The sequence below is a fragment of the Arachis hypogaea genome, chromosome 18, assembly GCF_003086295.3.
Source record: "Arachis hypogaea cultivar Tifrunner chromosome 18, arahy.Tifrunner.gnm2.J5K5, whole genome shotgun sequence".
NCBI lineage: Eukaryota > Viridiplantae > Streptophyta > Magnoliopsida > Fabales > Fabaceae > Arachis > Arachis hypogaea.
Genome location: NC_092053.1, coordinates 8,334,991 through 8,362,282, shown reverse-complemented (window position 1 = coordinate 8,362,282; position 27,292 = coordinate 8,334,991). Strand labels below are relative to the sequence as shown.

The 27,292-nt window shown below is 29.3% G+C and overlaps 3 protein-coding genes across 3 annotated transcripts; 1 reads left to right on the top strand and 2 right to left on the bottom strand.

Moving 5' to 3' along the window:
* Positions 1-2,336: 2,336 nt before the first annotated feature.
* On the bottom strand, positions 2,337-4,446 carry LOC112773200 (uncharacterized). The gene is made up of 3 exons (XM_025818267.3): positions 3,534-4,446; positions 2,809-3,342; positions 2,337-2,578 (listed from the first exon to the last, which is right to left on the bottom strand). The coding sequence occupies exons 1-3, from the start codon at positions 4,311-4,313 to the stop codon at positions 2,468-2,470; spliced, it is 1,425 nt and encodes a 474-aa protein (XP_025674052.1). The 5' UTR covers positions 4,314-4,446; the 3' UTR covers positions 2,337-2,467.
* A 13,108-nt stretch (positions 4,447-17,554) lies between these two features.
* Positions 17,555-17,950, top strand: LOC112769515 (uncharacterized). The gene has a single exon (XM_025814024.1). The coding sequence runs from the start codon at positions 17,555-17,557 to the stop codon at positions 17,948-17,950; it is 396 nt and encodes a 131-aa protein (XP_025669809.1).
* Positions 17,951-19,665: 1,715 nt separating this feature from the next.
* LOC112769514 (putative zinc finger protein CONSTANS-LIKE 11) lies at positions 19,666-21,073 on the bottom strand. Its single transcript, XM_025814023.1, has 4 exons — positions 20,507-21,073; positions 20,277-20,354; positions 19,900-20,186; positions 19,666-19,795 (listed from the first exon to the last, which is right to left on the bottom strand). Exons 1-4 carry the CDS (start codon positions 21,071-21,073, stop codon positions 19,666-19,668), a joined length of 1,062 nt encoding a protein of 353 aa, XP_025669808.1.
* Between the last annotated feature and the right edge of the window lie 6,219 nt (positions 21,074-27,292).

Here is a 27,292-nt window from a genome sequence, read left to right as displayed (position 1 = left end):
TCAATGAATCCCAAATTAACAATTCAAAGATAAGAAAATGTTAGTATACTATCTAGGTGGATACTCCTATGATGACATCTTCACATGAAGATAGTATTGTGAACTATTAAATGAGTTGATAAAGTTGACTAAATATTTTTTATTAATCATCTAAGGGTTTACAATATCATCTTCATATAAAAATGTCATCATGTGAGTATTCCCCTACTACCTATGCTATATTCTACTCCACTCAAAGCCATTAACTAAATATATGGTACGGTCTAAAAGGAGAGCTGCCAAACACAGGAAGTGTAAGATATGATTCAATCAAATTAAAGAAAGCTTATAACAAGGGCAAGAAAAAAAAATTACATCAATCATATTAAGTGTATATAGAAGATATTCATCAATTACCCATTACATAGAGATATATTTGACATCAATGTCACAATTTTTTTTAATTATACTATTATAAATAAGTTTAATTATTAGTCTATTTTAATTTTGATTATTCTACTATGATGACAAATTTTGATTTAAAAAATATATATACAAATCAATATATATAAAATCATTAATTTTTAATATACATAGAATATGTTTATTCATACAATCTCTTGAATTTAATTCATACCAAAATTTTTTAATAATACAGTAGAAATATATATATATATATATATATATATATATATATATTTATTGTAGAGATTGACCATTTAGACTGATCTAATAATTCAATCTATTTTAAATAGGTGATTTTTTTAATAGTTGATCGAATATATAATAAGCTTGGATAAGACATGCTTATTCTCATATGAGACGAGTATATTTTTAAGTGGGTAATACTAAGTAGACAAAGAAAATAGCTAGAACTTGCCTTATTTAACATTAATTAATTGTCGTAACAATTAATAAATGCTAAATAAAGCAAGTTATGGCTGTTTTTGGCTGATTTTTTTTGTTACCAAACATTTCCATTTTCAAGTGATTCTAATACTACTAATAAACATGATATCCAATAACCAAACTATTTTATAAAAGTTTTAAAGGAAATAATGTTCATTAATTACTTATTTCATTTTCTACAATTATTAATGAGTCTCAAAATCAAATTTCATAATTGTGGAATTATATTTGTCAAAGTCCATTTTTATTCACCGACAACTTTACGTTACTATTTCAAAAATAAAATCAAAACTAATTTAAAGATATTAATTGAGAATAATTTATTCAAGTCAAAAGGTACAACCATGAATATTGTTTAGGAAAGTGTTTCAAAATTTCATTGATTATATATAAGTTTTAAATCTATTTAATAATATGTAATTCTTAGACTTTTTGTTCTTCTACAAATTTGTTATTTGTTCCGTATGAATGATTTATAGATATTTATGAATTTATTCGTACTCAATTGATTTATTCACAATTTAATTTACAATTATTCTAATAATGTGTTGATTATAATTTAGCAGCAATGTTAACTTTAACTAATATACTCTTTTTTTTATAAGCTAACTAATATGCTCTTGCAATGGACCCAAAAGTAAAATCATATAACTTTACTTCTATGATCCCATATTTAGTTAGTTATCCTAACAGTACCTTAATATTAACTGTTTTTTTTTTTTTTATCAAATTTACTATATCCGTGAATAATGAAACAAAAAAAAGAGTAATATATAAATGTTCACAACGAATATGAGTACTTTTTTTTTTTGGTGACTATATGAGTACTTAAATATCTGTTCCATTGCCATTCTTTTTTTTTCGTACAAATTAAAAAAGTGTTTCCTATCTTAATATATTGAGTAAGTGAAATGCACTCTTTTATTTCGTGAAAAATATAAAGAAAAGGAAACAAGTATTTAAGAAGTAATTTAGTTAGAGATTCAATAATTATTAACAAGGGCGATGCAAGGAACCTAACCTGATAATAAAGATATCTGTATACAAATAACTTTAATTGAGCTACTAATTATCATTTATTAGATTCAATCTCATTTTTTGTTCCAAAATTTCTTTTATTTTTTATTATTAAATGCAGGAATTGCTATGATAAACCCTGTGAGCCTACTCTTGCAAGCTGTAGCTGAAAATGCCGAACCTATAAATAACTTAACAAACTTCTTACATTTAATTTTTGTCAACAATCTGTACTTTCAATGTAAGAATATCTATGAATTATGTATTGAATTAATATATGTCCCTTTGCAACAATCTCTTCCAATCCCATCATGTACAGAGTACACTAGCAAGTAGCAAGGTTCTTCAAAAAAATTCCTTTTGCTAGAGTATATTAAAAGAGTTTAATTTTGATATATTGACAGTATAAAACGTTTTATATAGTCGTGCAATCACATATTCACATCCATTATTTTTATTAATGTATCGTTACGTAATTGAATACACGTGTAAAACTCTTTTATACCGACATTTTATCAAAGTTAAATTCATATTAAAATAGGTTTAACTATTTTGTGTTCCATCAGTGCATGTAAATCAATTCTTCATCTTTACACTCTCTGATTGCAACTTCCATCATGTCACCTGTTGTGTAGCGCAATACATCACAACAGTGCCTCCTAGGACTCTGCAACTGCAACACAAAAGACAGAGGTTATTAGTTGTATAATGATGAGGTGAAAAATCATTTGCAATTGTATTTATGTAAAAATAGCAGTTGAAAATCGTTAAATGATAGTTTAGACAAACATATTAAATTATCTAACAATTCTTAGTTATTATCTTCTTATAAAAGTATCTTTATGTGAATGATCACTCTCGTAACGATAAAATAACATTATATAATTACAAATTTGAGATTACCTTTTTGATGTCAAGGTCAAGCTTATTTGTGACCACTTTGATCACTTCAAGTTTCTTAGTTGGCATGTCATGTGAGCAATTTTGAAAAGATTTCTTGTAATTGCTCATGATGAAGAAATCTTTACCATAAGAAACCTTATCTAGGTAGAAAACAGAGGGTCTTGTACATGGATCAGAGTGAACATCTCTTGTGTTGAAAGTGTATATTCCTCCAACAACACTCCCTCCTTCCTTCCACTGCTTGAAAGTCTTTTGGACTCTCACTGCCTCTGGCAAGGGCAAGTTGTTATGGAAAACTTGGACAGCATATCCCCATGACACTGAAACTGTCCATGAAGATTCATTGTCATAGCAAACGGTTTGTTGTAGCACCCTTTGGGAATCAACCTTTACAGCTTCAAATAAGTGTTGAAGAGCCCCTTTTGCTGTCATGTTGGGAAATATTGAATCTATGGCTTCTGGATGGTGTAGGGACAACAAAGGAGTCATTGGATGAGCAGCCAATAGGCCAAAGATGTTTCCCCTTAGATCAACCTAATGCAATTTCATAATCACAATATATACCAAAAGAACATCACAAATAAATTACTCGAATACTTATTTATATGCGATAGCTGATTGGTGATTGATTTTTAGTATACACGTAACATGATTGTTCTAAAATTTCTAAAACAAAAGTCACCCATAGTATCCAACATTTTTTTCCCAAAGTAATAAATTGTTACCTGATGAAAACCAGGTTCATGTGTTAAGCCAACTCCAAGTTCTGTTATGCAAGAGTAGACCCTTGCATCACTTCCATATAGATGAGTATACCTTTCTATACAAGAATCAAAAACCTTGGCTAGCACTTTCGCCAGAGGAGCACTTATAGCAAAACCGCCACCGCCAAAGGCCATTCCAAAACCAAAAACCTGGCACCCTTCATACATCTCAGTGTGTGCACCAACATAGTACCAAAGCCTATGATCATACTTTGACAGAATCTTCACAAGATTCTCCGGCAAGAACACCGTGTCGTCGTCACCAAACACATACCACCTCACATCAGAATGGTTCAATGCCACAATCTCTTTAACAACACGCGCCACACGGATCGCGGATCGGAGGCCTCCCCGCCGGTAAGTGTAGCGAAATTTCGAAGTGTCCTCGGAGACGCAGAGAGGAGGAAGAAGAGGAGAAGAAGAATTATTAGTATCATTGCTTGGAAGAGTATCGACAAAAACACACCCTTTCATTCCATTATTGTGATTCCACCATAGCTTTGCGTAATCTTTTCTTCTAGGCCATGATTTTCCACTGGAGGCAATTCCAAACACAAGGTGATTGAGTGTTGTAGGGTCAAAAACATGATGTGATGAATGGTCAACGTTGACTACCTTTGTTGTGGCCAAGAGTAGCACTGAAACACAGAGAGTGATGGCACAAAATGTTGAGATGGTGGCTAAGATGAATTTGATTATAGGGTGGAGTCTGGTGAGGTTTTGAATTGGTGGCTTCTTCATCTTAATTAAGGTTGGAATTATGATGAAGTTGTTTTGAATATATGCAGAGGAAGGAAACAAGAGGGATTATTTGTCTTTTTTTTTTGGTGACTTGAGGGATTATTTGTTTGAAGTATATATACATAGACGCGCAAAAAAGTTGAAAATGTGAAAATAAACGTAAGCAATTAATAAAGAAGACAGTATAGTAACATGGTAGCACAATGTGCGGCTTAAGAAAACTAGAGAACTTTGAGGCTTGGATCTAGTATTGTTAGTTCTTGATGCGTGTATTGTAACTTGTAAGATGGGTTCGGTAGAGTGCCACTTCTTAAGGTGTATTTGGCAAACGCGTTATAAGAGAAGAAGCACGTTTAGCAAGAAGCTACAATTTTAAGCTTTTGCATTTTACAAACGGACTTCTAACCATCAATACTCCATCTTTATTTACCTTTTACCAACTTTATCCTTCATGCATGTTATTATATTATTTATGGAATTCTTATTATTTTTGTTTACATGAACTCATTTTTTTATTATTATTTTTTATTAATTATTTATTTGATATTATACATTTTTATAATTGTAATTTTTTTGTATTATTTTTATTATCATTTTATAATATAATTTATTGATTCTATTAGGTAAAGTAAATTAAACAAAAAATTAATTATAAATAATAATAATAATAATAATAATAATAATAATAATAAATTATAGCATACTAAAAAAGAGTACTAAGAGTACTAAAAATATACTATATAAAAAATATCATAAAATTTTTTTTGATTTATTTCAATTACTATCAAAATAAATATTTAATTTTTTTATTATTCTTAGTACTCTCTAAAATTTATATTTTGTTAGTTTTAATTAAAAATATATTTTGCTAATTTTTATATATTATTTTTATTTTAGTGTATAAATATTAATTTTATTATAGAATTAATTAATAAAATCTATTCAATTATCTAAATTAAAATGATAAGATAATATATAAAAATTATTTAAGTTGGTGTCTATTTTAGTAATTTTTTATCTAAAAGTGATTTTGAGTTGTAGAATCCAAACAACATTTATTTTACTATAATTCATTTTAATGCAAAAATTACCAAACATAAATCACTTTAACACAAATTTATTTTTCATCAAAATTAAGTTTGCAAAATCAATTTTATTCAAACTCCCGTTTTGAACGGCCTTTGATTCAAGTCAACCAAAAATCGAGGTAAATAATTATGGATTACATAAATATCTATTATGTTAAATTTCTTTAATTAATAAGCATTCTCTTTTTCTTTTTGATCCAAATTTTAAAATGATTTCCTTTTCGAAAACCAATAAGAATAATTTTTTTTTCTGTTTCCTTTTTGTCTTAATTTTTTTTTTTGGGTATACAACGGGTCTGAGGTCCAAGGAAAGTAAGCTAAGAAGAAACTAAAGAATTGGGTTGAAGGAACCCCTTAAACATCACAAGACAGTATACTCACAAGAGCAGCAGCAGGGGTGTTCCACACTTAGGTGTAGGCTTCCTGATCTAAGTTAAATTTAGCCAATCAGTCTGCATAACCATTGGTCTCCTTGTAGACATGAGAAATTCGGATATCCCAGTCCCTATTGATATACTAATAGATGCGGAAGTATAAAACAGAGCTAGAATTTCGCCACTCTTTTTTCTTTTTTTTACCTTAATACAACACACCCACTCTAGCACGCTAGAGATGAGTTTTTTTCTCCACTTTTTTTTTTCAATATTTTATTTAACTCTCGACCACAAACGGGTAAGTCACACGGTACATAGTACTAGCACACAATCAAAAACCATACAAATATTTTTTTAATCGACTTCTAGTGGCTAAGGCCAGATTTCAACCCAAATTCGGTTGTTTGAGAAATGTGCCACTCAACAATTTCTTTTTCTAACTAACCTGGGTTGGTTGAGTGTGGTCAGCTCACTCATCTACTTAAGCAAGTGTCGAGAGTTCGAACTCCGCCTTCTGTATGCAGCAATTAATTGGCCAGCGATAGACCCTTAAATGGAGCTTAGATCCACAACGGATTAATCTTTAACCTATCGGGTTGAGAGATACCGGTTGAGTAAACAAAAAAAACAATTTCTTTTTCTTATGGTTCACTTTTTTTGCTCTTATTCCTCTCTTACTAAATAGTAAAATAAAAAAAGAGAAGGTTGCTGAATTTTCGGCCCGCAACTTAGTCATGGCCCAAAAATTATAAACAGAGCTGGCAATATTAAGGGCCTATTTGGGAAGTGTCAAACGTAACTTTTTTTTGAATTTTTGACTTATGAAAAGTAGTAGTATTAATGTTTAATACAATTTTTAAAATTAAATTGCAGTATTTTAAGAAGCTATTTAGGAGCTAAAAAAAATGATTTCTCTCATAATACTACTACTTTTTATCACATTTCTATAAAATAAGAACTTTTATAACTAAAAATTCAAATACAAAATAATTTATTTATAAGCTACTTTTAATATAGTTATTTATTGTTTAAACTATTTTTTCAAAAGAAGTTTAACTAAGATGTTGAATTAATATGCAATAATCACGTAATCAATTTATATTCTAACAAAAGACAATTTTTTTCCCTTTTAATAGTAGTTGTCCAAACATAACATTAAAATTTAATAACAATTTTTTTAAAATTATTACTAAATAGAGATAATAATTAAAATAATTTTCTCAATTTTTATCTTTATTATGACCAAATTAGCCCCTTAACAGTTAAGAGAACACTAAATTTTAATCATTTTTATTATTATCTCTATTTAGTAATTATTAAGTAAGAGATCAACATGATTATTATCTCTATTCATAATTTATTTTTGTTTTATTGTTTCTAAGTCACAACTCTTGTATTTTGTTGAAAAATCTCATTATAAGTTCATTGCATTGTTAGATTAAACTTATGATATATGCAGTGACGGATCCAAAAAATTTTGATAGTGGGGACAAAATATATATAATATAATAATAATAATTTTTATAATAAAAATATTATGTGTACATAAAAATTAGCTATTAAAATATTCATTAATTATTATATATTTGTATATAAATATATGTATTGTTTAATTTATTTTTAATATTTTTTTTATTTTAATATATATACAGGTAGTTATTTTTTATGTACATATAATATGATTAGTCTTTAAAATATCTAATTTATAAATTAAAATATTAAAATAATAATTTAAATAATAACACATAATTTAAAATTTTATTATTTAGGTTTTATATTTTAAAAAAATTGAGTAATCTTTTTGCTTAACAATACAATCAAAATATCTCTCTTTTTATATAAAATAATGTTACACATTCGAGTTTTTTTGTTAAACAAGAAATTTATTTCTCATACAATTAGAAGCCAACTCTTATTCAGATTCATAATTGAAAAAGTTCTTTCAATTAATGCAGTTGTTACAAAAAAAATTAAAACTAATATAAAAAAAAGATAAGAGTTATGCTACGTGTACACCAAAATTAGCCACCAAAGTCAGTCACCAGTATAAAATACATGTTGAAATACAAATATGCATTGAAAATAAATTAAACTACACATGTATTTATACATAAATACATTGGTGGTTGATTTTAGTGGCTAACTTTGGTGTACAAATAGCATTTTTGTAAAGGATAAATAATACTCTTTCGAGTCGATTTCTAAAAAAAGAAACATAAATTTTATTTAAATTGAGAATTGATCATTCTAATGATATCTAATATGAAATTTTTAAATTGATTATGAAGTACCAAAAATTGAATAAAAAATTATTGTGGAGTCAAATTTAATAATTTAATAGGGACAAATAAATATTATTATTATATATTACTCAAAAAAATTTCAAATGGTAGTGGGGGCATTTGCCTCCACAAGCACAAACATACATCCGTCCCTGGATATATGGATATTGACACAGATACAGAATATGGCACGATATGAGACATGCAAATATGCACGTGAATTTAAAATTTTTATAAGATACGGAGACAGATATATATATATATATAAAATATAGAGTTTTTTAGATAAATTGTAATAATATTTTGGTATTTTATTAATATTAAAATATAAATTTAATTTTTAATATTTTTTTTAATTATATAAAATATTTAAAATATTTTTTGTTTTAATAATTAATAATATATACTATTTCTAAACTCATTTTAAGAATATATGTTTAGAATAATGTTGGACACGCTAATACGTAATAGTATTTAAGTGTGTCCAAAGAAAATTTTTTTTTATCAAGACATAATTTAATTTGGACATAAAATATACGCGTGTGAGACGAATATCGATGGATGTCATGTCTAAAATTTGTCCAACACGCAAATATAATAAATCAAAAAAATATCCGTACTTCATATAATTGAACACTAAAATCAATAGATCGAAAAATATTAAAAATTTATCATATTTAATGAGGCTCAATTTTTTAGTTATGGAATTCGTTAGTGTGCTTTCCCCGGATATAAAAATAGGGAGAAATAGACAAGAAGGTGGGACAGCTTTATGTCATTTTTAGGTGAAAGAACTCGGAGGATCTGAGTTCTTTGTTAAGCAAAAATAAACAAACAAGTCGGAGGGTACGACTTGTTGATGGCTGAAATTTGAATTTTAACAATGCAAAACGGACCGTGCGTTTTGTATATATATTTTTTATCAAGCTGAAAATGAAATCGTAGGGTCCGAGTTCCCTTTTTTAAATATTAATTTGAATCTGCCAATGGTAAACGGTAGGTCCGATTTAGGTTTATTGAAAATATCAGATTCCGTGTTCTTCTTCAAGTTTGTTCGTCTTCTTCCTCTGATTCTCTGTATTTGTATTTTTCTCCTTCATGGTATGTAATCCAAAAATTTGTTAGTATGGTTTCTGTTATTATTTAGTAGAATAAGAAAAATGGATAATAGAGTACTTTTGAAAATGTATTATTTTGAATAATAGAGTACAAAAATAATACACATTTCTATTCAGCTTACTAAATATTAAAAAAAATTTTAAAAAATTTAAACGGAGAAAGGAAGAAGAAGAAGGTGGGAGCGAAGTTGAAAGTGAAATCTGAAAGTGATTGTAACCGGATAAAGAGAGTGGATTGCATGAGTCTTTGTTTGGTTTCAGAGCACCGTTAGGGAAGAAGTTGCTGTGCGATGCGTGTCCAGACTGCATCAAATCGGACCGTGCGTTTAGTGAAACGCAACTCGAACGGTCCGTGTAGTGAATGGGAACTCGCAGGGTCCGAGTTGTGGTTTCACTGACACCACAAAATTGTGAAGCACCTCTCTCTCCATATCAGAGTCCAACACCACTCATGCATCCATATGCAAATTAAATAGCGATTTAAAGCTATTCCGTGTCAAGATATAAAAAATAAAAGGAGTTCCCAATTTAAAAAAAAAAAAAAAGTAAACTCATCCTTAGTCTTAGTCGACCTTTTCTAAACTAAGTAACTAACTTGCTTAATATAAAATCCATCTTATAGTACAAAATTCAGAGAATCTAACGTGAGCATAAATAATAGAGGAATGAAATTTTATAACCTTAATATCTTTGATTTCCTAGTATAGAAATATGATGAAATCACTCCAACACTTAAAGTGTCAATGCTTGCATAAGATTAGCTTTATGAGTTTGCTCCACGTGATTTGCTCCCATCCATCCATTATTATTATTATTATTATTATTATTATTATTATTATTATTAGAAACTCTAAAAAATTAACTATAATATAAGTTAACTCATTTAATTTTGAAAGGAAAGAAAATGGGAGAAAAGAAAATGAATGGAAAAGTAAATTTTTTATTGTTTGGATGAGAAGAGAAAATAGGGAGGAAAGAAAATATTAGTGTGGAACCTACTAAATTATTTTCTTTTCACACATGAGAAGAAAATGAAAAGAAATGGAGGCAATATGAATAAAATTACACATTTACCCCTTGTCATTAATAACTTATAATTTGTATATAATATATATAAGGGTATTAATGTAATTTTATACTATCATAATTTTCTTTCTTCTCACTTTTCTTTCCATCCAAACAAAAGAAAATTTTCTCTTTATTTTCTTTCCATCTATTTTCTCTTAATCCAAACAACATACAAATAACTCTACTTTTCCTTCTATTTTCTTTCCACTCATTTTCTTTCTTCCCATTTTCTTTCCTTCCATTTTCTTTTCTATATCCAAACAAAGCCTAAGAGTAGTGAGAAATTGCTTTATTTTTTTATATATATAACTAATATATTTTTCAACTAATTAACTATAATTAACTATACCCAAATTGATTTTCTAACGAAATTATTATTATTATTATTATTATTATTATTCTTAAAAAAAATATAGGGTATCAATATACTATTTGCCAACTCATTGTCAATAATAATTAATTATTATTTTTTAAACACATGTATAAAGAGATACATCCAGAAAATATATCTATAAAGACACTTCTATTAGACATATCCACAAAGACACTTTCATTAAACACAGTCATAAACAAAAGTTGGCAGAAATTGGCAGAAATGTTACAACAACGTAGTGGGATTGATATTATTATTAGAGAAAAAATCCAAAACGGCCCCTGACAATAACATCAAAAGACAACAAGACCCCTAGGGAAAAAAAATCCTATACATCCCCTGTTTTTTAACTCCGTTAGACAAGTTAGCCCTTCCATTAATAATTTGTCTCTAGAGCTGATTGACCATGCCTACGTGGCATGTTAAGTTAATGATGTGTCAGTTAAATGCCAACTTGAATGGACAGATTAATGGGTCATCCAACCTGGCCCCAACAATTCCATTAAAAATAAACAAGTTTCATTTGTGATAACACAAAACTCCTCTTTTACTCTCTAGAATTACAAAAAATCCTAATGATCTCCCTTCCAAAATTCGTTGAAGATGCTTGACTTGGAGGAAGACGTTGGTCCTGATGGAGCTATTGACGGCGTTTTGACGGCGTCGTGACGGAGGAACTGTCTATTGAGAGGTAAGTTTCATTACTCACTCTCTCTGCCATTGCATGTGTATGATCAAGTTGAAGGTGGTTCATACTGTCTGCCATTGAACATGCTTTGGAACCTATGATTTGGATTATTGTTTATATTCAAATTTTGCATGAAGAGTTGAATTAGAACATGGCTTAGGATTCAATAACAACAAATATGCTTTGTATATTTTGATCGAAAAGTTTATGTATTTACAAAAAAAAATCGTTCAATGCTCCTGCTCCCTCTGAGTTTTCAATAGATTCGCTTGTGTTGTCAACTGGTGTAGGCTACAACTAATGTGATTAGAGGATGCTAAAAATTGTGTGCTTTGGGTTGGGATCCTGAATTTGTGTGCCGCTAACACTTAGTAGATCCTTAAATTGACCATCAATATTTAACAACCTAAGGAAACTTATCTGATCCAGGGTCGTAGCTACTGCATATACATGTACTAGCACATAAAAACTATTCAATGATCATAAATTTTTTGACCATGTTATGATTCAAAGCCTCAAGGTTCAATCATTATTTATTAAGATATGGCCTTTACTGCACACTGCATTGTCCTGTTTAGTGAATAATGTACATTAAGTTAGAACAAATTGTTATGCCTGAAAGTAACAAGTGGAATGCAGTATGAAATGGAGATAATGACAAAGTTATCTATGAAGTTCAAAAAAATTCTCACAAGATTGGTATAAATCTCAAAGAGCACACCTGCACATGCAATGTGTGGCAGCTCACAGGTAATTCATGTATACTATGCTATTTGATTTATTAAAATTGTAAATCTCAAGTTTATCTGCTATGTTATTATGGTATTTGAATTATTAAAATTGTATGTAGAACTTCCATGCAAGCATGCAGTTGCTGCAATTTTTAGATTGAAAAATATGGGATACAAATTAGAAGACTTTGTCGATAAGTCACTGACAATGGATGCTGTCCGAGCAGCATACTCCTATGTGATCCAACCAGTAAACAGTGACGATTATTGGATCCCACAACTTGTCAAGGAATCCTCCCTCCCCAATCGTACGTCCAGCTGGCCGGCCAAAACTTAGGAGGATGAAAGCTCCTATCGAAATAGTGATTGGCAATAAAGTTAGGAGATCACACCAAGTAACTTGTAGTAAGTGCGGAGAGAAAGGTCATTATCACAAGACTTGCAAAGGTGCACCTAAAGATTCAAATTGGCAGTCAAAGACTAAAAAGACAAAGAAGAAAAACAAGACTCAATCAGGAACTTCCGTTGGAGCAGCAACAAACAAGCTAGGACAACAACATGATCCAATGGTTGCATTTATTATTTTGCGTATTCTATATATCTTTTTTAATTATGTTAATTCTGCTAAGTCTGTTATGTATTGTTGATTGTAAATTACTGAATCTATATGTTATATTTGCATCATCATTTTCAGGCAAAGGCAAAAAAGAATAAGAAAAAGATGCCAAAACTGAAAGCCTCGCCCAATGTAGATTTTGGTGAAGAGATTAGTTTATCTCAATCTGCACCTCCTAATGATGGACCTGTGAGTATAGGATTGTATTTGGTGACTTTTGTCTTGCTCATTTTTTGTGCTGAAATGGTTCTTCTATCTTGTGCAGGCTACACAGCAAATTCCTGAACCTCCTGTTGGGTTTCGAATGAAGCAAACCATTGTGAGGCCGCCAATTCCACCCACTCAAAACCATTTAGAGCCACTCGGACCAGCTACCTCAGGGGCATCCGACAGCTTGTTTACCTTCATGTCAATACCTGGTTTTAGGCTTCCAACTAACACTTGAGTAGATTCATTAATGGATTAAAAGCATCAAGTGAAGACTCATGTATTTTGTTGGTCTATAAGTAAAGAGTCATATGTATCTTATGAACTCAATTAATTATCTTTTGGTTTCTTAATAGTTGTAAATGAATTCGCTGGTATATAAGTTAGACAACCGGCAATTTAGAGATATATTATTTTGCTATTGCACAGCACAAACAATCATACTTTGGTGCTAAGTTTATTATAATAAATTATGGAACTATTTTGGATTGTGTTTATAGCTCCATCTTTATTATCATATAGCACGTATGAAAATCATATATTTAGCTTATAATTATTGTATACCCAGATTTTTATATCTTCATCCATCAAAATATGTGATTACACATTTATAATATAATCTAATTTCTTTTAATAAATATCATCTCAGATTAAAGTGATAACAAATTCATTAGCATAAAACATAATATTACACAGATTCAGTTACATCTTAAAAGTATTACAATGCAACATAATTATCACAAAATGTCATAGCTAAGGTTATGACAATTACTTAAGACATGTTTTAAAGACTACATCAATTATGATACTAATTATGCCCAAAATTATAAGCCTAAAACATCTGAAGTAATATCTACCACCTTGAGATTCAATTTCGTTTTGATTTTTCAAATTCAATTCCATCTCTAACTCCTTCATTCTATGTTCTACGTCCTTCAATCTCCTTTCCATTAAAATAGCATTGTTAGAAGTAATGTCTTCATCCATATTTTCATGAACTAATACATCTAGCCACTTGAAATACTTGCAATGTGGGATGGGTGCCTGAAAATAAAAAATTTTGATTGTAAAAAAAAAAAACCAAAGTTACATAAAATTTTTAAATTTAAGAAATATACAAAAAAATCAATACTTACATTGTAATTAGGGCATCCCAAAAAAACCTATCCGGATTAAGTTCTGTGCAAGATTGGAAGAGAATTGCATAGGACCCACAGTGACATTTTGGAGATATGAATTTTTTCTTTTTTGGCTGCCCAATTCTTCCATAAGAAAAGGTGCAGCACTTACTCTCTTCGCCAACACTATAACCACGCAGGTTGCGACTCCTAGTTTTCGAAGAATAATCTTCATGGCTCATGGTGGTAGACAGTTAGGATTCTACACAAGAAGGAAGGAGGAAGAGGTGTTTAGGGTTCATCATGTTCTATGAAGTGCAGATAAAACACGAAATTATATTTTCAAAAAATTGTTAGGGACTGGATTGAGTGATTCATTAATATACCAATTCAAGTTGGTACTTAACGAACACATCAGTACATCACCATTTTAACTTGCCACATATTCACGTTTCGTTAACCCAAAAACAGATTATTGATGTAGGAGCTAATTTGTCTAAAAAAAAAATTTCAGAGACCAAAAAATAGTTTTTTTTTTCTAGAAACCTGGTTGTCTTTCGCAAAAAATATCAGAAACGGGATCGGTTATTCACCCTTATTACCACGTATTATTGCTACTTTGCGAGTGACGTGATTCTAAAGAAATTAATGTCTCCTTTCATTTGATTTACCTTTATTATTTGTGATGAATAATCATCATCACTAATATATACAAGGTTCCCCTTAAACCAAATGTAACTCAACTAGAAAAAAAAAAAAAAGAAGGCAAAAACAGGTGAATAGAAAATAAATACAATAATTATTATTATTCGAACATATTCTTGCTATTAGTTGGAAATTTAATAGGAGGAATATCCCCATAAAAGGTGACAACTAAGACCACATACAATGAAAGAAACACCCAAAATTCATACCATCATACATTTTATTTCCGTGTGTCGCAAATCAATATAAAGTAACTTATATGACTAATTTTCATCCACTCTTATCATCTAATTTGTATGACTTTATTACCAAAGATAATACAAGACAAAGCAAAATTAATTTTGATAAACTTTTTTGTTCAACTTCTTAGATATACTTATTTGATATCCATATAATTAGATTTTACTGGAATTTTTATTGAAACTTCTCCTAATAAGATGATTCTTCGAATTAGATTCGATTCATCTCATCTTCCAACTTCAAAACATTGAATAATACTGTATTTTCCAAAGGTATACGCAATATAAGAGAATCACGTACGAGATCATTATTCTTCCAAGATTAGACGGCTTAATGCATTATTTGAAACTTCAAAGCTAGGAAGTTTGGTATATAGAATTATATGGGTTGCACCATATACATCTCTCTTTCTCTCTTCTATTAAAGAAAAACGAAAGAGTTTAGTTAAATTTGATATTGCATATACTAAAATAATCTTTACAATATAATAGTAAAATGAAGCCAAGTTTGCATCTTTATATTTACCAAAATATATTCTCATCTAAAAAAAAATAAAAATACTAATCTCCTAAACTTTTTCTTATTATTATAACTCATTATATTATCCTTCTTTCTGTGTGTACGTAGTAACATATTTTTATTAATAATATCAATCTCATCGTTAGCAACTAAGCTAAGCATATATATATTTGCTAAGCATATATATATATATATATATATATATAATATATATATATATATATATACTCTTTGTATTTGCTAGATGCATTATTCCAACTATCTAAATAATAAATTATCATTTTGGTATTTTAAAAAAATTAATTTTTAACATAATTTCCCTCCAATATTAGAATAATATTGTAACTTTTATTTTTATTAACAATTTACCCGTCTAACAAATTGTACTAAAATGATGCATTTCTTTAGACTAGAAAGTAAATTCTAAAAAATCACAATGTCATCTAATATTTTAAGAAGTTAATATTTTTGTAGAAACTAATTTTTTATTCACAACTCACAAGTGTATATATATATATATATATATATATATATATATATATATATATATATATATATATATATATATATATATATATATATCAAACGAAGTTTCATTCAAATTAAAACAACATACATTTCCTTAATTAGCTTTTTCAGAGTGGCGTGAAATATTTGCAATGTGGATTCTGCTTTAACATTTTTGGTGGCCATTTAGTACGTTCCATTATACATATGTTTATGTCATCTGTTTTTTTATGCTTCAATCATCAATCATTGCACTAATTCACAAGTTTTCAATTACCTCATAATAATGAAAATCTTTCCCAATACCTCAACTGTGCCAAATCATAAACAATTTTCCTTTCATTTAATTTTCTCAGTCCAATAATTTAAACATGATTGCTTCCCATCCAATCTGATAGCCTCTTTTGTGGTTGTCTGTTGTGCCAATTGAACGGTTACAATTCATAACAAAATTCGTCCTCCATCATCACCAAACTCAATCAATAATTTATTAATAATACTTACTGATAGAAAAAAAAAATCCATATAATATGCTAATAATTTTAATTTATTCAAACATTCAATTATGTGTTGTTAGCTAATGATTATACATATGGTACATCATATCCATAAATTGCATGGACATGCATGATGCATCATGCATCATTTTAGGCGATCCAAATCCAAAATGAATTGGTTTGCACTCTCCCACGTCCATTAGCTTCCTGTTTCTTTGGAATCACTAACACTTATTAGTATTTATAAAATGTTTTCAATTGATAATTTAAGAATTATTTGACAAATTAAAACTCTTAATTAATTTTATTATTATTGATATGGCAGATAATGGGGTGATGCACCTGAAGTTTGAACCATACATGTGGAGTCATAATAATGTGTCATCCTCAAGAACATTTTTGTGGACAAGGACATGTTCTCCTCCAATGCCTCACAAAAAGACACTTCATAGGATTTTTTATTGAGAAAGAAAAAACAATGGCACAAAACTACACAAAAAAGAAGTTCTCAAATCTCAAACAATGCCAAGTAGCACAAAATCAATCAATCAATCAAAATAATAATGTTTTCCAATTCAAGTGGCATTACGTGGTGCAATTGAATCAAATGGAACGTTCCTCTTTGATGGGTCACTAGTTTTTAAAAGGTGCTTTCTACACCATACAATAAACCTTTCTACTTTAGGAACCTCATTTTTTTTTCAATTCTAACCACTCAACAAACACAAATTATGGCTCATAACAACCCTTGAAGCATCTTATAAGAACTTTAAAGCTTAATCATGTGTTCATCAATTATCCTACTTTGTCAAAACTATATAGGATTCACATATTTTCTCCCTTATATCTTAAATGACCAAATTGACCCTCTTGGCTTCATAGGGAATAAGACAAATGTGGGGCAATTTTTTTTTGTTATATTAAAAAAAAAAAGTGATTACGTGACGCAGTGGCATCCTTGTCCTTGTCCTAAAGAATATGTCCAAAGAACATGTATGTGATTCAAACTGAATATAAAGGCTTGTTCTCAATATATTCCAATATACACAAATTTTATTAAAAAAAATCATATTACAAAGGTTATTATAGCTACCATATAGTTTTCTCAACATGTGCAAAGGTCCACAAGGAAAAGGGCATGCCTCAACAAGAGGAATAGCTTCTTCTTCTTCTACATGTTGTTGTGAGTTATGTGGATTAAGGGCTTCATTGTATTGCCATGCTGATGATGCATATCTATGTAGAAAATGTGACAGATGGGTTCATGAAGCAAATTTCTTGGCCCTTAGACACATTAGATGCTTTCTCTGCAACACATGCAGCAATCTCACAAGAAGATGTGTTATTGGTGCTTCATCAGAGGTTATTCTTCCTGTTAATGTAAGTTGGGCCAATGGAAATCTTCCTAACAACAGCACCAACACAACAACAACAACATGTTCAAGGATAATGCATGATAACAATGATGATGGTGATGATGATATTGGTCTTTCCTTGTCTCTTTGATTTAATTCTCCATCTTTTTCTTCCTTTTTAGAGATGATTTTCTGTGTTGGGGATGATTTAATTTGTATCCTCAGGTTCTTAGATAGAGAGAGTTTAGTGGACAGCATATAATATAAATTAATCATAATGTATCAGTTATATTTATAGGTTGGTGTAATAGTTGATGAATATATATCATGATGACACAGAATAAGAAAGGTGTTGATGATGTGAAATGTTAATTTAGATCTCTTTAACTTCTTGTAGATTTCAATATACCAAATCAATGTGAACTGGTTTTTATGATATGGATTCTTGCTTCAGTTGCTTGTATCATGAATTATATGTTCAAAAAAACTACCAAGTTTAATTTCTATACAGAGTTACATGGATGATCAAGTCATAATTATATTTAGTTAACAATTAAAGATTCATCAGCAACCAATTATTAGAAGGCAACATGAAAACATCACTTTCTTTCCTAGCTGATCAGATTCTTCCAATGATTCTTCCTTTGATTCATTGCATCAGAGTCTTAGGATGAGAACTAAAATTGGCATGAGAACTAAAATACTATTCAAAATAGCATGGGATGTTCATTTTTTTAAACATTTTTTTTCCAATCTTTAAATTCAACACTATCCTGATGATATTATCTGAATGTTCTGTTTCTTTAAGGAGTTAATCTTAATCAAGATGAATTTATGCTATAAAATTGTTATGGCTTTTTAACTTAATGTCTAACAACTTAGAAGCTTATGATATGATGAGTCATTTTTCCTAATTTATGGTTGAGGTCCAAAACAGATTTATGCAGTGCTGGTACTAAAACCTGTATTTGTCAAACAAGCAAATAGTCATTAATATCTCCAATTTCATTGGAAAAAAGAAGTGACAAAAACAAAATTCTTTGATGGCATTCAAACAATGTTTGAATCATTGTTGAAAGAATATTTACCAATCCCTAAGAAAATATGAAGTACAAAGCATGATGAGGATTATTGAGGCAACAGAGAGGATTTCAAAGTTGCTGCTGCTGAAACTGGCTTCCAAAAAATGTTTCAATCTACAGTTGACAATGATTAGTGTCTGATCAAAACAGAATCAAGATTTTCCAAAATCTGGTGCTTACTTTCCAAGGAAGAACATATAGGCCTGCTAATACTAGATGAAAATACAAATGTCAAAAGAGAAGACAGAAGATTATTTTGAAAAACATTTACCTTCAAATGAATATTTAAAGAAGGGAAAACATATGCTATCTTCAACTCTAATGCTTATGCAACAAAAGAGGCTTCCTTATTTATTTGAAAACAAAAAGAAGATAAGATTGTTTGATATATAGAGGTACTTATCTTACCTTCTTTGTTTGTTTGTGATGCAATTCGAATCTGTTCACTTCAAACCTCATGCTCCTCTATGTTCCATGCCTGTACCTCTTAGCATTTATTACATATAAAAGAAAATGGAATATCATGATATGTATGCAACTCCTTCTTCTCCAAATTTCCAAGTGCACACTTCTGCATACCTTTGTTTTCATCTAAACACTAATGCCTTTGATTGCGAAACCTGTTAGAAAGCTCCAACAGGATTTGAACAATTATCTTGTTGCATTAAATAATTTGTTCCATTGAGAACTCAGAACAAAAACAATGTATGCACAATGTTTAAGGACTAGTTTGCAAAACAGAATCACATCTTGCATGAAAAAATAGTGATTGCACATTGGATGCTTATTCAAGCTTATTCTGCAGCAGAGAGTCATAATCATATTCTTCTCCTGTCTTAACAAATCTACCTTTCACTTGTTTTCTTGCCTCGGCCCTCGCTTTCCGAGATGCATATCTTATTTGTTTGCCGAACCTACACAGATGAGATCAGCAAATTGCATAGTTAAGAGAATAATAATCAACTAATCATCACATTTTAACCATTATGTATCAGTGTAAAGAGTTAAAGGTACACACATTTGGGTTTTCTTTTTCTCATTGTATCTCATTTTAGCTTTGGCCCTTCTCTGTGGGCATTGTATCTCATTGGACAACTCACAATCTAGATCAGTAACACTACTGTCTCCAGCAATGCTGGATAATTCCATCGATATGCTCGAATGAACTTGGCCCTGAGGGAATCCAAGATTCATGTCTCTGTTGTAAATAGGACTCACAAGAGCACAATTCACATTACTGTGGAAGGTCGGCGTCATGCTCGGAGACTGAAAGGTTACAAAATCTTGTTGGACTGATGATGATGCCTAAAATTAAACAATCTCATTTGTGACAATTAAGTTTGCATATCAATGAGGAGTTTAAGAAACAAGAGTTAAATGGATTAGTGAGATTACCTCAATGGAATCCGCAGAAGGACATAAACCATTTCCTTCATCGATTCCAAGATAGTTGAAATTAGAACATCCCTGCAGCTATTAAGTTCCATAAGTATTGTTACTGGTACTAATCAAAGCATGCAAAGAAGATTACAAATTCTCAACCTCAAAGTTTTAGGCCTTTTTAGTAACTGTCCTAGAACATAAAATACTTAGACAAAATCTCAACCAAAATGAATGATACCTACCTTTGGCTGGTTTGATTCTGGAGGGGAAAAAAGTGCTTGATCTTTGCAGAATTGCATGGTATCTTGATTTGATGGAATCATGGGAGACAGATCCGTCCAAGGCTCGAATTTGAAGCAAGGTTGTATCTCAGTCAACTTGTCACTCACCAAATCAAATAAACCATCATCATTATCAGGTCTTTCCACACATAGTGTACTAATTGGTTCCAAACCACCACCACCACCACATGAGGAGTTAGCATCAAACACAAAGGACCAGAGCCTAGACAAGTCCTCGAAAGAGGGACAACCGGTATAGAACTTCAACAGCAGGCGGCCGTGTCCCCTCAATAAGCACTCATTCTGGTTCCATTCACAGGCTTCACACACACACATGTTATGATCTACACAACAAACAACAGCTGCTTGGCAATAGCAGAGATCACAGAGGAGAGAGCGCGCATGCCGGCTTGACAGGGGATTGGAAGAGTGCACAGATGCATCACAGTTCAGGCATAGGCGCGCAGAATCCGACTTGCAATACACCACAGCTCTTACAACCCCACAAAATTCACATATGGGTTCCATGATCATCCTATAACTATAATGTCACTCATTCATTCATACTATACTAAACTAAACTAAACTAAAACTAACAAAGCTTTACAATAGAGGCAATTCAGCTTTTGTTTAATCTAATCCTCCAACTTGAGAACCATGCAGCACCTAATCCTTTACCATTTCAATGAAATCAACCAACGAGATTAAAGCATCATTTCAAAAATAACATAGCACCAATTTTTCTTTTTTCTTTTGTAAAACAAAATTAAGCCAAACCTGCATAACAAAATTCAACATGCATCATCATCATCATCATCGTCAATATATCTCTTATACGAACATTTTGGTAACTAGCACGAGCAAAATGTGTTAAAAGATTGTAGTGTTGAGGGTGCTAGCTAGTATAGTAGTAAGCTTGGTTGAATTTGGCATGAACATAGTAGTAACCGAAAAAAAAAAAGGTTGTTATTTATTAACGGTTTTCATAGGTTTGCTATAATTGATGTGTCTCATGTGGCAAAACATGAGCTTCAAGAATTGTTGGCATCTCTGATTAGGATGAGTTTGAGGCTGAAAACTCATTCATCTTATTTTGGTGTAATTATAATAGCCGTTTTACTAGGACATTAAACAAAATGGTGAAATTAAAGATTTAATACTGGCCAGAAGTTTGTGAAAAAAGGTGATATCAGATTTTTAAATTGGATTTAGGATACACTTGGGATTATTACTTGGCAGTAACAGATTTTGTTTTGTGTTTTGTGGGGATAGATTTTGATTTTGTTGTTTTTGAGCTTGATGATAATTATGTGTCACATTTGTCACATTTTGTTGTTCAATATTAATTTGCTGAAAATAATTTGAAATTGTAAAATTATTTGGTATATATTTGTGGATTGTGGGTACTCAATGCGTCATAAAAATCATCATGCCAATTTCTCTTATATTTTTTTAAAATTAAAACTTGAGACATATTTGCATAATTTTGATGAAAATTTTAAATTATATATATATATATATATATATATATATATATATATATATATATATATATAGACGTTAACTATATATTGAATCAATTAAATATATGATTATTTTGTATGTTAAAAGTTATAAAACAGACCTATATATTATGTAATAGAAAAAGTATACGAGAGAAAACGTAGTTATGTCAACTCTAATTTCCGAAAGATACGTACGTAAACAATTGGTCATCATCATGTCATGCATATTATCATATGCATCTTGTTTTAATTTTGTCAAAATTGAGGGGTGGGTGTCAATTAGCATAGTCTTCCTTGGGAAATTTCGTAGAGGTCCCTGAAAAGTGAAATATTGCCTGGATTCCTCTTGGTTTTTGCGGCAAAAGTAATGTACAAAATTGTGCATGGCCTTTTTTGTAGGACGAATTATTCTCGTAATTCCTTGTTAGGCATTTTAATGCCATCATTCTTTCCAAAGTAGGGGTAAGATTTAAATTTTAGACTTTTATGTGAGGATAAATAAATTATGTCATTTGAGATATAGTTTTTTTATTTTAATATATATTATTTTAAAATTAAGAATAAAATTTAAATCCAAAATTTTTATGTAAGAATGGAAAGAATATGTCATTTAAATTAGAGTTAGTTGACCATTTTAATGTGATCCTTAGTTCTTTAGATTATGTGTTATGTATTCTTAAACAATCATCTTAAATGTATCTAAAAGATTAATCATTAATTAATTTGTTATTACATATAAAAATATATATTTGATATTAAAAAATATTATACTACTGTAAAAAAAATTTTATTATTTGTACGGAATGGACAATAATAAATAAGTCTTCTAGCCCACAAATTCAGCTCAACATAATACATAAATTCTATTCTAATTTTAGTCTTTATTATTTTATCTTACTTTTATATTATCTTTTTATCTTATCTTATCTTTATTTTTATTTTTTATATACAATATTTTATATATATTTAATTTTACCTTTACAATTTAATCAATCAACAATCAATAAAATTTGTTCGTCTTTTTATTTTTTTCCCTATTCTTCTTAATAAAACGTTCTTTATTTTTGCGTACTCTTAAAATTTTGTTAGGTTCACAGTTTCATATTGATAATCGTGCATTATCAAATACCAATGGACTAATTTGGCATGGATGATTACTACATCAGCAAAGAAAATGAAGAAGTCTACGTAAATCGTTATGAGGAGGATGATTATACTTTTAAAAATTATTATCACAGTCATTCTGTTTCTTCCGTTGAAAAGTCAAATTTGGAATCGGACAATAAAATTATCATGTCCACTTCAGCACTTCATAAACTTTTGTATCCTGGAGTGGAATACCTTATGTTATTTGAAATGAGACATTTTTTTAATGAAAAATTTTCTCAATGCAGGGTCTTAGAATTTAGTGCTGAAGAGAAAAAAAATTTTATACCGAGTTGGATGATGAAAAATATACAGCTGGAAGATGGAGATCTTGTGCTTCTGAAGAGCACCACACTTGGAAAAGGAACATACCTCAAGTTGCAGCCTTACACAAAGGATTTCATGTATCTCTCAAATATAAAAGCAATGCTGGAGATTAATATCTGAGGAGCTTCTCATGTTTAATAACTGGTAACACAATAATGATTCCATACAACAACCAAGAATACTACATTGATGACACTGACATTCTATCAAAGATTGAAGAATTTGTACCATTTTCTAGTTCTATAAGACGTTTAGATGATAAGCCATCCACACCATCGGATAAACAAGCTTCTTCTTCCTCTTGTATGGCAAAACACCAAGATGATAATGAACACAAGAGTTCTGATTCCAAGTCTTCATCGAATAAAGCTTTATCTACAACTTTTGGGAAGCTTCTCTTAAATTTACACAAGGCCTCTCAGAAATTCACACAAGGCAGAAACAACTCAGAAGTCACATGAACCAAAATTCCAAGCTTTTACAGGAAAAAAAAGTATTTACTAAGAAGTTTATCCTTTTATTAGGCCTTTTTTTTCTTTGTCTTTTGAGTTTAATTTTAATTTTGGTGTAACAGGAACATTATTAGTCCAATGGTTATTATTTTTATTTGTTAGTATACAAATTAAACAGTTAGGTCTTCCCTCCTCTTAAATCATATCATTCTTTTTATTTAGTTGAGGACTCTAATATTATATAAATATTTTTATCATATAAATAGAACAATTAAAACTTCTATAATCTTACTACATCAATATTCTTTTTATTTGGTCTTAGAGTACCATAGATATGGTGATAGGCAATTTTTTTTTGACATTTATAACTTAAAAAATAAAATAATATTTTAATTCAAAAATAGTTGTATAAATTAAAAATTGTGAGATGAAGTTGAATATTTATAATAGACAAAAGAAATATTATAATATTTAGAAATATAATTATTAAAAAAATATTTTTTAGAATAATAAAAATGGTTTACTAAAAAAACTACTTATATTGTTATATTTTTAATTTTAAAAAATAAAATAACAATATAACACAAAAAAATAGCATATTGTATAAATCAAAGATTCTGAGATAAAGTTATACTTATTAGAAGAAATATTTTTTACAATAATATTAAAATTAAAAAAGTTTTGTAAATAAATTTAAAAAATTTATAAAATAGTTACCAACAAAATTCAGCAAGATGATCATATTAAATTGCTTTTCAAATAACAAGCATATTTTCCTAATTTAAGCCAAAAAAAATAAATTCATGTATAATAAAAGACATTTTAGAGACATAATTAATCTTATATTTTAAATAAAAAATACTATGCACACGTAAAAAATTAGTTTTCAAATTGTATTATGTATTTATATATAAATATATGTAATTTAATTTATTTTTAATATGTATTTTATATATATCAATGATTAATTTTAATGTATATCTAATATAATTGAAATAAAAAAATTAATACATGAACAAGATTATCACATATTAGACAAGTAGCATGAATCTTGGAGTAGCAAATATAAGTGTTTAACGGATAGTATTTAAAGACATGATTAATGTTGTATTTTAGAGGTTTCATGTCAATCTTATTAAACTTGTGAACTACTCAATCATGTATGTTGCGTGTTTATGTCATTCTATCCTTTTTCTTTTCTTTTCAAAAAACATAATCCTAAAATAAAACATGAAACTTCAAAATAAAACTCATTTAATTTATATTATTCTTTTAGTTTTTTAATCCAAATAAGTTAAAAAATCATTATATCCCCAAAACAATAAAAGCCACATTAAATATCAATAAAATACACATTTTCATGTTGGTGAGAGGGAAAATTAGGTGAAAAAAAGGTGAACCAGATCCAATTTTAATATATAGTGTTTCTGACGTTTTATTTAATTATAGTTTAACTCCTACAATTATTAATTTATTATACTCTCCAAACATATATTTTTTATTTGTAAGAGAATATAATAGTTAAGGTTGTGTTTGTTTTTAAGAATAAGATAAGACAAGATATAAATGATGGAAATATAAAATTGTGTTATTGTATTTTGTTTAGTGATAAATTATAATAAATTATGAAAATTTAATTTATTTTTTTTTTATCTAAAAAATTTAAGAAAAAAATATAATAATAAAAAATATAATTATAAAAGATTAATAAAAATAATAAAAAATAAACATAAATTATATTTTTTGTTAATTTTTTCTGTCAAAATAAATATAAAATATATTAATTCAATATCTCTAAATATAATATTTCTATTCATATCTCATCTGTCAAACACAATTTTATATATATCTCTGTATATTTATTTTAGTGTCCCGTTCATATAAACAAATACCGCCTAAAAATCTTATTTTACTTTTAAAAGATTCTTTTATGTTGATATCGATATATTAAACTCGGATTACAATATGCTCTATACGCCGTTATAACTTATAATTCTCGGTTTTGCATATAATGATTATGTACATTATTAGAATTAATTAAATACACACCTATAACCAACTGTACCATACAAAGTGTCAATGAATATCTCTTATAGTTCACTAATAAAAAAGGAGTTCCAGAGACAAGAGAGGTATGTTTTTTAAATGAAAAAGAAAAGAAATAAGAAATACATTTGTATTGATTTGAGCATCTTTTAAAATTATCAGACTTTGTGTTCTTGATGATGCGGGAACGTATATTTCATTCATTAAAGAATAAGCCGATTCAACATCATTTGAAAGAAACTATACCTTGGACAAATCAGTGAATTACCCACATAGGAACATCACTCAAAATTTTATTTTAAATAAAATCAGAATGATCTTCTATTTTTAAAATTCTTTTAATAATTATAACTAGGCTCATTTTTTTTAATATAGAGAGTATATTGATGTTTTAGGTGAAAATAGACAGTAAAGTATCGTTTTTGTCCCCAACGTTTGGGGTAAATCCTATTTGTGTCCCTAACGTTTAAATCGTCCTATTTGTATCCCTCACGTTTGTAAAAGTGATTCAATGTTATCCTACTATCAATTATACTAACAAATCAGATTATATTTTTCAATTATTCTCACTTGGATGTATTCATTCTCAATTAGGTCTCATTTGGATGTGTTCGATTTTAATATTATACCCACTATTTGTGTTTAGATTCAATTATGTCCATAGAAAAGTGAATTGTGTAAATATTGTAGGAATTAGTTTCAACTTTTGATGAGCTATTTTTCGGAATAGATCATCGATTTTATCCCAAACATTTGTATTCTAACTTCAAGAAGAGATTTTTAAAACTCAAACTAAAGCGTTCATGATGTGTAATTGGCGGCAAGATAACATTGAATCACTTTTACAAACGTTAGGGATACAAATAGGACGATTTAAACGTTAGGGACACAAATAGGATTTACCCCAAACGTTGGGGACAAAAACGATACTTTACTCCTTTTTTTTTTTGTGTATTTGCACGTTAGTAGACGTGTCAAAAGTGCAGCACCAACACGTAGAGAGTGTGCTGACACGTGAAAGGCGTGTTGCTCTCATGACAATTCGTGATTCGAGGCACCCTCAACACGCGGGAGCATGTTGCTGACGTGGCAATGCGTGAGTCGATGCACCCTCAACACATGGGGGCATGTTGATGACGTGGCGATGTGTGATTGGACGGTAGCATCAACACGTGGGCGCGTTGTTGACGTGTCGTTTTGTGATTCAATAGTAATATAACACGTGGAGGGCGTGTTGAGTGCTCTGCCTATATATGGCCAAGTTCGGTACC